Source organism: Fusarium venenatum (genome assembly GCF_020744135.1).
Source record: "Fusarium venenatum strain MPI-CAGE-CH-0201 chromosome Unknown EDB82scaffold_4, whole genome shotgun sequence".
NCBI lineage: Eukaryota > Fungi > Ascomycota > Sordariomycetes > Hypocreales > Nectriaceae > Fusarium > Fusarium venenatum.
Genome location: NW_027072132.1, coordinates 7,444,406 through 7,458,753, shown reverse-complemented (window position 1 = coordinate 7,458,753; position 14,348 = coordinate 7,444,406). Strand labels below are relative to the sequence as shown.

At 46.8% G+C, this 14,348-nt stretch overlaps 6 protein-coding genes and 1 non-coding gene across 7 annotated transcripts; 3 read left to right on the top strand and 4 right to left on the bottom strand.

The window, feature by feature from the left end:
• Nucleotides 1-304: 304 nt before the first annotated feature.
• Nucleotides 305-1,102, bottom strand: EDB82DRAFT_580783 (uncharacterized protein; the record flags this gene model as incomplete). Its single annotated transcript, XM_025725830.2, has 2 exons — nucleotides 741-1,102; nucleotides 305-537 (listed from the first exon to the last, which is right to left on the bottom strand). Exons 1-2 carry the CDS (start codon nucleotides 862-864, stop codon nucleotides 305-307), a joined length of 357 nt encoding a protein of 118 aa, XP_025594390.1. The 5' UTR covers nucleotides 865-1,102.
• Nucleotides 1,103-1,788: 686 nt separating this feature from the next.
• EDB82DRAFT_548860 (Six-hairpin glycosidase-like protein) lies at nucleotides 1,789-3,585 on the bottom strand (the record flags this gene model as incomplete). The annotated part of the gene is made up of 2 exons (XM_025725829.1): nucleotides 1,789-3,314; nucleotides 3,366-3,585. 2 exons carry the CDS (start codon nucleotides 3,583-3,585, stop codon nucleotides 1,789-1,791), a joined length of 1,746 nt encoding a protein of 581 aa, XP_025594389.1.
• Nucleotides 3,586-4,532: 947 nt separating this feature from the next.
• EDB82DRAFT_t281 lies at nucleotides 4,533-4,614 on the top strand. The gene has a single exon. It is a non-coding gene; the product is annotated as a tRNA-Ser (tRNA).
• Nucleotides 4,615-4,812: 198 nt separating this feature from the next.
• EDB82DRAFT_542316 (isoprenoid synthase domain-containing protein) lies at nucleotides 4,813-7,145 on the bottom strand. The gene is made up of 6 exons (XM_065609347.1): nucleotides 6,467-7,145; nucleotides 6,269-6,414; nucleotides 5,798-6,122; nucleotides 5,462-5,551; nucleotides 5,156-5,407; nucleotides 4,813-5,106 (listed from the first exon to the last, which is right to left on the bottom strand). Exons 1-6 carry the CDS (start codon nucleotides 6,679-6,681, stop codon nucleotides 5,034-5,036), a joined length of 1,101 nt encoding a protein of 366 aa, XP_065463618.1. The 5' UTR covers nucleotides 6,682-7,145; the 3' UTR covers nucleotides 4,813-5,033.
• An 837-nt stretch (nucleotides 7,146-7,982) lies between these two features.
• EDB82DRAFT_356416 (uncharacterized protein) lies at nucleotides 7,983-9,191 on the top strand. Its single transcript, XM_025725827.2, has one exon. It carries the CDS (start codon nucleotides 8,053-8,055, stop codon nucleotides 9,097-9,099), a length of 1,047 nt encoding a protein of 348 aa, XP_025594387.1. The 5' UTR covers nucleotides 7,983-8,052; the 3' UTR covers nucleotides 9,100-9,191.
• Nucleotides 9,192-11,460: 2,269 nt separating this feature from the next.
• On the bottom strand, nucleotides 11,461-12,153 carry EDB82DRAFT_531013 (uncharacterized protein; the record flags this gene model as incomplete). Its single annotated transcript, XM_025725826.1, has 1 exon — nucleotides 11,461-12,153. The coding sequence occupies one exon, from the start codon at nucleotides 12,151-12,153 to the stop codon at nucleotides 11,461-11,463; it is 693 nt and encodes a 230-aa protein (XP_025594386.1).
• Nucleotides 12,154-13,295: 1,142 nt separating this feature from the next.
• Nucleotides 13,296-13,784, top strand: EDB82DRAFT_481610 (uncharacterized protein; the record flags this gene model as incomplete). Its single annotated transcript, XM_025725825.1, has 1 exon — nucleotides 13,296-13,784. The coding sequence occupies one exon, from the start codon at nucleotides 13,296-13,298 to the stop codon at nucleotides 13,782-13,784; it is 489 nt and encodes a 162-aa protein (XP_025594385.1).
• Between the last annotated feature and the right edge of the window lie 564 nt (nucleotides 13,785-14,348).

Genomic DNA, 14,348 nt, shown 5'->3' with positions numbered 1-14,348 from the left:
ATAGCGGTCTCAAAAAAAAAAAAAAACAGACATAAAGTAAATGCATGTCAGAAGGTAATAAGAGGAAGTTGTATTGGGAAGATTAATTATCCGATTCTCTGCCTGTATTACTCCCAGTGTGCAGTAAATCAAATGACAAAAAAACCACACAAAACTCCATACAGAATGCATAAAACCACATTTCAGCTGCTCCAGTTGCGACACGAGCGCAAGCTTCCAGCTCCCCCAGCCCTCCCAGCCCTCTCAGTCCCCCAATCATTCAAAAGCAGAAAAACAGTCGAGACCTTGTCCGGTCGTGTGCATTTCATAGTCTGCAGTCGATGTTTAGGCGGCAGGGTTCAGACACTGCAGTTGCAGCCAGTGCAGCAGTCATTACAGCAACCGTTGCAGCATTCGGTGCAGTAGATAGCACAAAGACTCGTGGAGAAGTCGGTGCAACAGCCGGTGCAGCATTCGGTAAAGCACTCAGCACAGCCTTCGGCACAGTTGGCGAAGCAGTCAAGGATCGGTGAGCACCAAGTGTCCGGCGAGCCGCGTCTTCGTTTATCATCTAAACGAAAACTGTTGAGACCATGGACTGCGTCGGAGGAAGGAGTAGGCGCCCGAGGATCGGAAGCCTACTCATTTTCCTTTCTTGTCTTGAGAAATATTAATATACAGGACATGAACATGGATTGCAGAACTGAGGTACTCCCCTGATATGCAATACTACAATTTTTGTTGAACAATGTATTACTTACGGTTTCTGATGGCCCTCCAGATGCCGCATCCAAACAGTAGGACGGCAAGGGCTACTCCACATGCAGCGAGTACAGCCACCTGGCTATTCTTGCCATTTGGGATCACGATGAGGTCGCGAGGCATTTGGGTGGTCGTGGTGATGGTGGTAAAAAATTTGATTGGTAGGTAAAGAGACGGGAGGGGGATATTCTAGGATTGGTGTCATGATCTTTTTATACATTAATATTGGAAAAGTCTAAGTCATGGTAATGTCTGCGAGACTTTCGGGTGGAGAAAGAGACAAACTTTGGTTCAAGATTGAGGATGTTCGTGATAGGTGATCTTGAATACAGGCTGAGCTTATCTCTACGTGTGATAATGGATATCTTTGATCTTCTTTTTCTTTTTAAGCTTTAAAAATGGCAAAATGACATCAAGCCACTCTGGCCTACAAGGCCGACTAGGGCTGAACAATGTGTCTGAACTTGTAGTTCACCTTCGTTCAACTGCATGAATCCAGCGCCAGACCTAAAATTTACGCGAAGCTCGTATGTTTTCCAGCTGTCCAGTCTGTATACCTGGACCGACCTCCAGCAAGCTCAGCGGTTACCAAATCAGCCTGTGACCCAACCAGGGTTGCCCGCTATCCGGTTTTGTTGGCGACTTCGCTTTTCACTTGAGGTCTTAGAGTTCATCAACATCCAGTTATCAGATTTTTCAGAAAGCATACGTGTCAAAGCAACGACTCATCGGTTTGGTTCCATAATTGGGTTCAGGGAATTCGTCACGGAGGATAAGGCAAATAGACTTCCCTATCTCCGAGTTACTCTGGGGTTGCTGGGTTGAAGAAACCTTCCCGGCAAGGGTTTAATGCAGATGGATTACGTGATATTAGCACGAGAAAATTATCTTGACGGTGGCGAGGAACCCTTATCTTCCAAACGAAGGAAGCGTGAATCATGGCTTGCTTGTACAGACTGCTGAACTGAATTATATTCTTACCGAACCCTGATAATTTGGATAATTATATATTCACAAAACTACATAGCTTGATAAATCTGTCATCCACTACCTCCACTCATCATCAAGAGTACTTGTACTTCCACACTTGCTACCCGTAATAGCCCGGTTGTTGGGATCACTCAACCACGTAACATCCCCACTGCTAGTCTTCTTGATATACTTGTACTCAAAGCTTGTATCAGAAGGAATCTTAACCTTGACGCTCCACACTCCGGAACTAGATGGCGTAAGCGCAATGCCATCATCAGGTGACCAGTTAGAAAGCTCAGTCACTGAGCCAACCACGTAAACCTTTTGGTCGGATGAAACTTGCACGTTCTTGACACTGAAGGTGATGGTTGTGTCACATGCTGGGGCAGCTTGACACACGGCGGGGACCTTGTTGGCGCTGCTTTCGCCCCAGGAGGGAGAGATGATGCCGTCGCGACGTTCAGTTGTGGCGACAAAGGCGGCGTAGGACCAGGTGAGGTGAACAGCGGACTTGGGGGCTCCAGTTGACTTGTCAAATTGCTCAGCTAGTGAGCCGTCCTTGGGAGTGTATGTCTGCACGACAGCGACAAAGCCGTCGGCGTAAGTCTTGGCTGCTTTGATGATCTCCTTGTATGTCTTGGTCTTCTTGGCATAAGTGCCTTTGGAGACCTTGGGAACGATATCCTTGAAGAAAGACAAAGATACATCGTCAACAGTAACAGCGCCAAGCTTATCCCACTGGTAGACCGCAGCGTAGAGTTGTTCTGCAGCAGCAAGAGTGGCCAGGTACCAAGGGTTGCCATCATAGTACACGTCCTCGCTATATCGACCAACAGCCGCGGCCTTGCCTTGACCTCTATTCTTGTTGACACCATAGATTGACCTGAAAGAATCGACGACCGCCTTGTGGTTCGCAAGAGCTCTGGGTGAACAAGGCTGGAACGTCGAGTCGGTGCACTTGGAGTTGGGATCGAATGTATGAATGGACGAGAGGATGGAGTTGACATCGAGACCCTTGCGACCATCCTTGACGTTAATGTTGGAGTCAACGTAGCCACCAGTCCAGAAAGTCTGAAGGAAGCACAGAACGCGAGGAGCGTTGGTGACACAGTCAGGACAAGATTTGCCAAGTTTCTTAGCCAGAGCGGCACCTTCGACAAGAGCACGATGCGAAGCCGAAAGTGTAAAGAAAGAAGATCCATTAACCTCCTCCCATAGATCATAGCCAGTGCGATTCCAGAACTTGGTAGTATACGCAAGGTCCTTCTCGATGACTGGCCAGACTTTGTTCAAAGCCTTGGATCTTTCGCCGTGGGAAATGAGCCATTCTGCATACAGAGTCAAGGCGGTAGCCCGAAGCGGAGGGCCGTCGCGCTGAGGCCGACCCCAAGATCCAGTGAAAGCAGTGAGATTCACATGGAACTTTGGCTCGCCGAGACCGCCCGACTCTGGGCTGCCCGATGGATTTGTGGTCCCTTGCAGTTTCGCTTGTGCGGAGACATATTCATCTATCTTTCGTTGGAGAGATTTGTCGCCGTGGATGAATCTCTCAACGAGCACTTTGTACGTTAAAGCAGAGTCACGAGTCCAAGTGTACCAATCTGAGACCATCATTAGCATGCGGACAAGGACAAGGTAGGATGCTGGCTTACAATCAGGATCTTCTTTCGATGGACTTGCCACAACAGCACCAGGCGCTGCACCCTGTGCCCTTTTTCCATCAGCGCCAATATTAGCAAGGACACCCTTGATAGAAATATCAGCTTGTTTGTCAATGAAGCGCTCCAGTGAATTGTCCTTGCTTGGTGATGCAACGACTTGGCCTTGCCAAAGGGCACTGGCTACCAAGCCATAAAGGACTTGAGTAAGCATGTTGGTGATAGCAGTGATGTTGATCTGTGATGAGCGATATGTCTGGTCAATCACCAAGACGGATACCTACTGGCTATATATCATGACCCAACCAACAATGACGACTTGACAAAACAGGAGTTTCCGCCCTCATTGGCGCTATGGTATAAATTACGCCGAGAGCAGGCGTTCGTGTCTAACCAATAGAGACGTCAACCCCAGACATGGAATTTATCCTCCTTCTCTTTTCTGGGGTAAGTTCCCCAATCCCCCGCATATTTGACACTCTCCCGGGTTTAGTCTGGTCGATCTCATCGGTCCTTCTTGTGCAGTCTATTGAAGTCTCGGCTGCGGCGTGATGGACGTTTTTCGGGCCTTTTGGACGTTAGTTGGCCGTTTTTTCTTGATGAGATGCCTTTTTGTGAGTAGTTGGTCTGTTTTTGGGTTGGTGGATGATCTGATGATGGGCATCACATGGTGATTTGAATGCCGCGGTACAAGCTTGTGTTGGTCTAGCCATATTCGGAGAACACCACAGGTCATTATTTCTGTAGGTTGTTGAACCAAATCACCATCAAATAGTGAAGACAACGAATGAAGGACGTGAGTGCGTGTGCAAAGCAACTGTATAGTGATAGGATATATGACGACGTCATTACAAACGATCACTAGCCGCCAGACCATCATTATTATTGTTTGTCATCAAACGCTATCACAAATAGATTGGATTAACAAATGAACATGGAACGTTTCTGTTGATTAAAAAAAAGAATACCTGTTACTTTTGAAGCAACAATCTTGTCCGATCAATGACCTCAACATCTACCCGGTTGCCTGCAATGTCACCAAGTCTCTTTGTTCTCCCATTTCCGTCTAACTGACCCCAGACCTCGAGACTCGTCAAGTGTAGATTCTTCACGTATAGACCGTAACACGAGAGTAACTTTCAACAATCACAGATTACGTAAGGCGTGGTGGCGGAGTGGTCTAACGCGATAGACTAGAAATCTATTCTCTTCGGAGGCGTCTGTTCGAATCAGGCCCACGTCGTAACATCTTTTTTTCTCTTTTCACCAAAGAGACAATGCTATCTTTTTTTTTATAAGAAACATTACGTGAAAAGACGTAGGAGCACATGAAAATGAAACTATCTATTGTCTTGATCCCCGAATTGACTGACATCATTGTTTGAAATATCACAGCTAAGATCTGACCTCACGATTTAATACACATGTCATGGTTTAATAACTCAGTCATATCATTGATGAAATTGATAAACACACTATAAATCTCCATTAAACAATGCAATTCCAATATTCGCCGACCCATGAAACCAATACACGTTTGCACGTTCCATTCTACCATAATGATGGTCATTTGTTCCTGTCTTCTCACCCGAGAGTTTACCCCGTTACCAAACCCAACCAAAGACACCAGTAAAAGCAATCGATACAAGAAAAAGCCACTGTTCAAGGAAGCTTCATCATTCGGGTCTTCTTGACCTGAGGACCTTCGTCACCCAGATACCTGAATGTGTACAAACTGCGGCTGTTAGTAAACTGTAAACTAAATGTGGCTGAGTAATACATACCTCCAATGAAGGTTTCCAAGAGCAATGTTTCTGCATCCGTTGACAAACTTGATCACGTCTCGATCAACGCCTTCTCCCCAAAACGGAAGGTTTGCCATTGCCGTGTGCCATCGTCTGTAACAATCATACAACATCTCACCGATTTCGTCGGCGGCTTCCTGGTCCGTCATACCCTGGTCTCTAAGGATAAACATGATGTTGCTATCCTCGCCTTGGATAAGATCTTTGCGGTAGGAGCACAAGTCGTTTTGTCTGCCGGATGTTAGCCAAAGTCTAAATTAGACAATATCGTGGAATGTGGCCTACAGAGTAACCAAATCGCATGTGATTCGTGAGATAGCTTCAAGAGATGGATGATCCATGACGTCTTGCGGCAAGTCAATTCCTTCAGCGAACCTGTAATTACTGAGTCAGTTGACATGTCCTTGCAATTAAGTGTGAAACATTCTCGGATTGCAGCCAATAAGCTCAAGTCGCAACAGTCAAGTAAACTGCCGCTAAGACCACAAAAATGTGTCAACCATGCTTGGCCCTGGCGTTGCCGGAATGGCTTACCCGAAGCAGAATGTTTCTAGACGTTTGCGGTCTCGAAGCATTCGTGAAAAGAATCACGATAGGAAAGAAAGGAGGAAATGAACTTACTCCATAAGCCCGATGCAGGGATACGCACCGACGCATCCGGCTCTCATATCCATGTATTCCTCAACGCTCAGTCTTGACGCTTTGTTCTGCACGCCAACTTGCTGTAGAACACCAATGCAGTACATTGTGAGATGCTTCTTCCATCGGTACTGTAGGGCGGGACTCGCTCGCTGTCTGAAACGGTTCCAGCATGATTGCAGGGTATGGCGCAGGGGGTTCTGGTCGGGCGATACGACGGGGTGGATGTTGTCGAGTGTAGCGAGAGTGTAAATCACTTCTTCGGCTGCTTTGATGGGATTGTTGGCGAAGGACCCTTCGTCGAAAGCTGTTGGTTGTTGCTCTGTTAGCGGATATTCCGTCACCACTTTTTATGCATGCATGCATGGGCGGCGCGGCCCGATGGTGGCTAAAGCCGAGTTTATGGGGGCGTGTTTGTTGGTTCACGTTCACAATGTGTGCATCAAAACTTACGGTCATCGAATGCGAAAACCCATCCATTCCAATCATTCATAAGCTTAAGCGTTTCCAGATCGGCGTTGGGGGCGCAGATGGCGCTCATGTAAGCGATATCGAGTCGGTTCCAGATGCTAGCTGTCTTGTCATTCATCCGTAGCGCACTGTACGACATTCTGTCAGCTGTCATTTCGTACCAATGCACGGTTATCTTACTCCTTTAGCCAAGCATCTGACAAAGCTTTTGATGTTTTGTACATGGGGTTGACATCCGGCTCAACAGCCATGATGGATGAAAAAAGAGCTTCGGGCAACCTGATCCATCGGCCATCAACCTGATCAGGAATATCAACGTGGTCTGAGCAGATGCTGGATGGGCTGATGGGGCCGCCAGCGCAACTAGGCGGCGGTGTGATGATTGAGGGAACCATGATGATGTCGTCAAGTTGTGGAGTGTGTTGGTTCGTAAACAAAGAAGATTGTTGTTGGTCAAGAGGGTTGCACTGATAGAATGGTGAGAATGCAGAACTTCACGAGGGAACATGACAAGCTTATAGGATTTCGGAAATCGGAGAGAGCGACTTACGGATACCATAGCCACGGTACTGGAACGACCAGGTTTCTCTCCAGCAAGGGGGATTTCACGTTCGTGAGGCTATTTAGTCCTCTTTGCTTTTTTGCACGTCCTCTCACGAGCCGGATGAGCGGTGATAGAGAACACAAGACCAGACTTTTGACTAAAAGCTCGGTTGACAAGGACATCGTCGCTTCATGGGTTGAGACAAATGACGTCCGAGGGCGGATATAGAGGGGAGAACGAAGCTAGTCTGTACCCAATAATTCATGTTCGACACAAGGTAAACTGGAACATTATCGTGGAGTCAGGTACAGTGATAGGATAATTGACTACTATCACAATCACAACTCGGTGTGAATAGCTGTAAGAAGCAGCATATTTCACTCATGTTAGATCACAGACACTATCCCGTAGTATTGCACCATCCCGTGGCCTCAGAGATGGCCTCCCGCAAGACGGCCCGAGAATCAAAGGGTATTGGGCATGCAAGCACGGTGAGGTTGAGTGACGAGAGAATGTCGCCCAAGACAAGCTAATTGGTTGACTTTGGATGGGCCAGCCCCGTAGGGGTCAGCGAGCAGTCCTCCTAGTAACGAGACTAGGTATCATAATTAGTTTACTGCCTAGTTATCTCAGGGGAAAGGCTAGAATTCCATGAGGTCCATCAGTCTAGTTTAGTTGAGGCGATTCATTCCACGAAACCTTTTTCCTCCCATCAGAAACCCGCAAACGGGTGCAAAGAAAGAGAAACGAGCCTAATTTAGCTCTCTTTTCGCTTTTTTTTCGGGTACCAAAACCTGATCCATGCAAAACCCATGCGGGCTGTAAACAACGTTCGCTTCCGGTCTTGCAAAAGACTGGGGACTCAATCCCTTTTAGCTCCACGCTACCCAAGAACAAAGTGGAGGAGCTTAACAGGGACCAGGGGACCAATATGGAGGTAAAGAAGAAAAGAAGGTCAGGGAAAAAAACAAGAGAATGCCAGCAAAAAGGGTGATTTCACCTAGTTTAATAACTGTACCACTACTGCTGCAAAATTCCACTTGGGTCTTGGTGCACTTTTCTCTTTTCTCGCACTGGCAAAGTACCTATTCCCTACTACCGAGTCTACATATACGTACACGAACCGAAAGTTACAAACGACAAGTAATACGAGGCGAGGCGAGGCGAGACAAAATCGGGCTGTCACTCGATCCCGATAAGACATACCTACGAAATAAGCAATATGGCAACGGACAACAATCGGCCGAGAATACAATATTCCAAGCTAAATTCGTCGCGTGACGAAGTGCGCTTCCTGGAAATCGAGCCAGCGAATAGCATTAACGATCAGGTCGTCTGTCGCCTTGTCACACTGCCTCTTAGCCGCGATGTCGAATTCATCGCCATATCCTCGCTGCTAGGCGACCCCACAAACCAAGAGAGGATCAACCTCAATCGTGTGGCAATCCCCGTACCGGTCAACATCTCCCTCGCCCTCAAGCACGTACGCGCCGTCTTTTACCCTGCAGTCAACAAGTCGAGCCAAGAGAACCTGGGTAAAGACAGGGAGAGGCGATCGCCGTCTTGGTTGAGGAGTCTGCTCAGACATTTCGGAGGGAGGGAAGCCCAAGATCGTCCTAAATTGAGGGTCTGGATTGACTGTATTTGTGTTAACCCTATGGATTCGAGGGAGAATGCAAAGAGTAGAGTCATCATGTACCACGTGTACCAGCGTGCACAGATGGTGGTTGGATGGGTTGGCTTGAAGGTCCCCCAGACCGATGCGGGCGTGCAGCTGATCCAAGCATTTGACAACGCCATGCCCGCGACGTGGCAAGAGCCTGGCGATAAAGAACTCCACCCAGAGAATTATTCTCCTCAACATGAGTGGGCGATTCCCATTATTGATCTCTTCGACCCTCAAGCAGCTGGTGGTCTTGGGTGTGCAGACTTTCTGGGTCGTGACTTTTTCCAACGTCGCTGGATCCTGGAAGAGATGGCCATGGCGCGCGTACCAACATTTCTGATTGGCGATGCCATTGTCTCGTGGAACCAATTACTACGCATGAACCTCGCTATGGAGGAGTTTAAAGATTACCCATCCAATGTTTGCCCGGCGTCTACAAGGGCGGTTGTTCACGAATTCCCACTGGGTACAGTCCATGCGCTCCTGGATGAGTTTGAGAAGAGGAAGCATATGGCCAAGATGGAGTCTCTGAACAGTAACTCGGTGACAGGGAGTGTCACGAGTGCAGATTCAACGAATTACCAGGATTGGAATCCTAAGTGATGATCGATGACGACAAACCAAGAAAAAAAAAAGAAAGGAAAAAGGAAAATCTTTTTTATCGGAGGGATGGGATGAGATTATGTTTACTTTACGTTTGTTCTTCTTTGTTTCACCGACATGTCTTGGGTGCCTGAGCTAGCTAGGTGTTTGTTGCCTCTTTTCTCATTGAAGAATACCCAATATTTTTTTTTTTTTATGTACAGCAATTCAAGTTTTAGTTTCACGTTAAAAGAAGATCATTCATTGTACATGATGCATGCATATAGCGGTCAGTCTGTGCGCTGCATGGTAGATCACCATCACAGACTCGTGTTTACCCATAGTTTCCTCGGTAGATGACTCTTCAAGTACCGCCTCACGTGTATGTGCGTGTCTGTGTGCGTCCATTCTAGACTCAACGCTCGGTGAGCCCGAGCGTATGGTTCTGTCCATGTGTGTGTATGTGTCGCTTGTGAAACCAACAAGTCCCGAACGTGCGGTATGGCGATCTTAATTAACCGATCAATAATGACGAGTAAGCCTATACCATATGTACTGTAACGGCACTACTACTCTCTCATCCCTTCCCCCCACGCGAAATGTATGAATGAAGCTTAGCTGGATTTCTTCTAGAAGGCCTCGTTAAATTTCCAAGCCTCAACTTAACGCCAGGATTGTAACGGGCGCTAGAGCATTCGAGGCTAACACATCCGACAACTACCTTGAACCTGGCAATTCAGACGGTTCAAACGGCATGCCAGCGTTGTATTCTTTTCTCTCTCCACAATCACTCTTTGTGCGACGATAAACTACTGTTAACAGGAGTAAATCTGCTGACATCCAAGGATCAGGGCATGAATGAAATGCTCTACCGTTCGACCGTTCCACTGGGTTAACCATTGTTACTTTTTTTTGACACCGTCATAAACGAACCAACAGTCCCCACAACTCGGCTCCAACACAAAGGAGGCGAGAACAAGAGATGACAATGTGGGGATGGTGAAACAAGGTCACCGTCTAATCAAACTGTGTTATGACACGTCGCTCAAAGGGGCAAGCCGCGGGTAACTTCCCTCAACTCAAACCAAGGGGGTCAATGCTGAGGCCTCAGTTCACTTTAGCGCGCGCCATGGCGTTGGTTGAGGCTTGAGAGCGCTAATTAACTCGTAACAAGAGACAACAACGACTCACGACAATAAACGCTGTATCGCTGGGCCGTAACTAACGGCGCCATTACTCCCAAGTTTATCCCACCCTGACCGAGTATAATGTTACTGTAGCATCACTAGCAAATGTCATGATATGCCTGCACTTTAACACGAGACCCCAGAATTGAATGGCGGTGGGCAGACGCCAGGCAATCTCTGGTAAGCTATTCGTTGACCGGTGTCTGATCACGGGACGTGACCGAAAGGCAGTGTGACGTATTGATCTCCTCAAGTCACATCGCTTCGGTATGTGTAAGAAGGAATTGCTTTTTCCTTTTTACTTGATACACATCACTTGCGGGTGATGAGAGCTGGATTTGGTAGCTTCTCTCCGGTCTCAGGCCAGCGCGTATGGATGCGATATCGGCCGGTAATGGTATCCGACAGGATGGGAAGAACACCGGGTTTCGGGCATAATGTGAGCGATCAGGTGTGAGATATATATTTCCGACGTAAAAAAAAGCAATACGAATTCCCCAGCTCTGCTGATATGTCATAAAATTTCAGGTCTTAATTTCCACCGTTCCTTAGCCTCGAACTACTGGTCCATTGTTTCAGTCAAAGATGCATCATTGACAGGTAATGTGACAGTAATTGCTTGTAGTTGTCTCTTCTGCCTACTTAAGACGGGGAGTGATGTTTCCGGGATTATCTCGTAGTAGTGCCTGGAATACAGGGTAGAGGTACGAGGCGTCTTGTCGTAAAAAAACAACGAGAGAACAAGATTCAGGTACCAAGGTTAACCTGTGGCTTTTGAGGGAAATAGATCAGCTTTTGTTTTTGATTGACGCGTGGACAATAATCATCCCATGGTTGATGATGAGACCAACCCTACGCGCTTGCTGCCTGAAGGATCTTGGGCAGCCAAGAGATCAACCCGTCGGATTTCCTCTTCTGCTAAGATGTTTGTAACAAAGAATGCGAAGAGGATGACACCCTTGACGCTCTACAGTTCACCATTACCCTATAGTACAGAAATTCTCTCTTCAAAGACATTGCTGTCGGGCTGATGAGTTGGATTTTGTGATAATTATGTTAGACAAATAATTAGATATCCATCATCATATATCTGTGTTACGATCATGACTCAAAACCCTCCACTCTGGCAGAATGGACCCTTTCTAAAAAGAAACACGGGTCAGAAAATCTGTAAAATTCCCCCTTATCACAAATATCAAGTGCTTCCTTGACCACATGTGTCTTTAAAACCAGTTATGTAATCCGCAGATACTGCTCGAGCCAAAACCTGTGCATCCACTGATAGGTTACATATCCCATCTGGCTGGAGGACAAAGAAATTGCAAGCCGAATCCTCCTGGCACGCTACAACGCACCGGCGAAGCGTCGAAACACCTTCAAGCTGTCTGAAGTCTCCGAAGGCCGCGTAGTTGCATTTGATCTCAATGGTACCAAAGCACATGCCTCTCGCATCGGGGCACGTGAGCTCTGGTACCGAAGCTTCTGATGTCGTCGTTGCTGGCTCAGTAGTGGTTTCTGTCGAGGCTAGAGATGTCCATAGCGTTGTCAGAGTTGTGTCGGTGGTAGGATCAGCAGTAGGATCTGCGCCGGTGGTCTCCGTTGTGTCAGTAGTAGTATCTGAAGAAAACTCGGTAGCCAGTGACGTGGTTGAAGTTACATCCATGGAGTAAGAGATGAGTGCAGTCGTGTCTGAGCCAAGCAAAGTCTCATCAGTGGTAGCCACGGTAGGTGCCGAGGCCTTTGTAGTTGAGAGTGAGATTGTTCCGGTCAAGGTATTGATGGTGGCGACATCGTCCGGGAAAACCGATGACGAGCTTCCAGGCTTGCATGGCCCAGCTGTAGTGAGGCCAGCAAGTGCAGACAGAATAAATAAGGAGCGTGTAGCCATCCTGAACACTGACTGTAGTGGGTAAATACAGAACGAACAAATGGCTAAAAGGATGTGACCGAACCAGAATCGCCCTCACACATGACCTGGACGACGCAGTTGTATTTATTGCCGTCTTTTACTTCACACTTCACACTCATTTCCACATGTCTGAATTGAGATGTCAAGCTGAATACCACAAGGCGATAGTCGGAGACTAGCCGGGATAAATTTGACTTTATTGCTGTTAGCTCACTGTCGCACGGGCATGAAGCCAATAGTGTAAGAAAATGGGCTGAGATATGGCTCCCGAAAACAACCTAGAGCAGACGCTTATTCTGACTACTTGCGAAGTCATTAATTTGATGGGCGCGCATACCGCAGGATTCTCAATGAACATGTTTTGGTCTAACGAAACGTCGTCTGTATCAACAATATGTAGACGCAATGAGAGCTGTGAGATGCAGAGGCGACTTGTAGGAAGGGCGGAAACTGATCTCGCAATACAAACAACCTACTTTGCCGAAGACGATTCTGGTAAGTTTGATGATCGTTTCCGCTGAGGCTGAAAAGATGGCTTTGCGATAGTCTAGGCACGAAAATTAGCATGGTCTTGGCATCTGTGAGTCAAGACAGCGTGATTCATGAAGAGAATAACGACTGCAGTTGATGAATCCGCATCCAAATTTTGACAAGTACGATTTGGGTCATGCACTCTATTAGTTGCCTCGAGACTTTGCTAAAATTCGGTTGTGAGACAGGTCGCGTCAACGCGTGCTTCTAAAACATCAACGCTGCTGTTAAATGGCCTGCTTATTACGTCGAAACGTGGTCACCTGTAATTGAACAACTTGCTGCTTACATTCTAGAGATGAAAGTCTTAATCGCAAAAGCAATCGCTGTATGTATGGTATCAGATCCAAGATCTGGTTCCGCATTTACACCCAATCTGAATCTCCGTCACAATTCCGATGAAATGCGTCGACATAACCTGTGATTTATTGCCTTTTCGGATGGCACCAACAGAGCAAGTTAGAAGGTATATAAAACACGGCCTTATCCACCTGCTTCTGCAAAATTACCCAGCACAGCACCTCGAGATCTACCACCTGTGATAAAATTCAGAGTACATCCGAGCAACTATATTACTAACATCATCCACCATGACCGAACAAAGCGACAAAGTTCAGGACCCCGTCGAATCCCATGAGTCCAGCGCTGACTCTGCAGCTGATACCGCAACTGATTCCCAGCCCGACTCACCCACTCTAGGTTGGGCCAATGCACCCCCTCCAGATCAAGCTGCCAACGAACCTCGTAACCTATCTCACAACCAGTACAGAGTCGAAATATATGACTTTCAATGCTTATCCTTTACTTTTGTCAAGCCTACGACGCATCAGCAATACAGGTATGAGAACCGCATCACTGATATCAAAAAGGAGAGGCTGGAGAGGGAACTATTTGAAGTTAGGCGAGTATTGAGGTCTTTTAGTGTTTCTGAGGAGGAATTTCAAGCTGCACTTGCAGAGTATGCAAATATCAAGCATGACATTTTGAAACTGGAACTCCAATTTGCATGTGTTAAGCGTGCGTGGAGATTCGTTCTGGACGAGAGGGAGCGACTCATGAGACTAGGAGACTCTGAGTAAGGATAACAGTCGTGATTGGCGCCCTCATTTGTATATGATCTAAGTAATTAAGAGAGATATTCACTTTATTCAACGCTGTCAAGGTAACATATATATGTTATCATTGGCGAAATATGTGTCATGCATGGTCTCAAAAGGCCCTCTAGCTGGGTTTGCATGTCACTTAAAAGCACGTAATGTCGAAAACCTCTTGACATGATATGATATCTTATAGCCCTGAGCTTTGATTGCAACCGTTTAAAATTAAGACTCATGCTACACAGACGTTAGGTCAGTGCTGCGAGTCACTGCATCTACATTGTTGTGATTGGAGCCACAAAGTAGACGATTAGTTGTGCGATATGTTACATTCCGTGAACAACAGTCTCATCGGAAAATTATGGCCACTCAGTCTTGTGAGAAAAGAAGTGATGTTGATAGCAGTGACACATAAGTGCAACAGAAAACAAAAGTATAAAAGGGCACTCCTCACCCCTGATTCTTCACTTCTGCACAAATACCTTCAAACCAACACCTAGAAACCCAAGACAACACAAAGCTTCTTACCTTCTTTGCAAAATTAAC

Excerpts from the sequence above, each read along its gene's own strand:
- EDB82DRAFT_542316 (XM_065609347.1), bottom strand. The coding sequence starts at position 6,681 with ATGGTTCCCTCAATCATCACACCGCCGCCTAGTTGCGCTGGCGGCCCC. Across the intron at positions 6,123-6,268 it reads GGTTTTCGCATTCGATGACC|CTTTCGACGAAGGGTCCTTC; the intron begins GTAAGTTTTGAT and ends AACAACCAACAG. Across the intron at positions 5,107-5,155 it reads CTTGGAAACCTTCATTGGAG|TTTGTACACATTCAGGTATC; the intron begins GTATGTATTACT and ends TAACAGCCGCAG.
- EDB82DRAFT_356416 (XM_025725827.2), top strand. The coding sequence starts at position 8,053 with ATGGCAACGGACAACAATCGGCCGAGAATACAATATTCCAAGCTAAAT.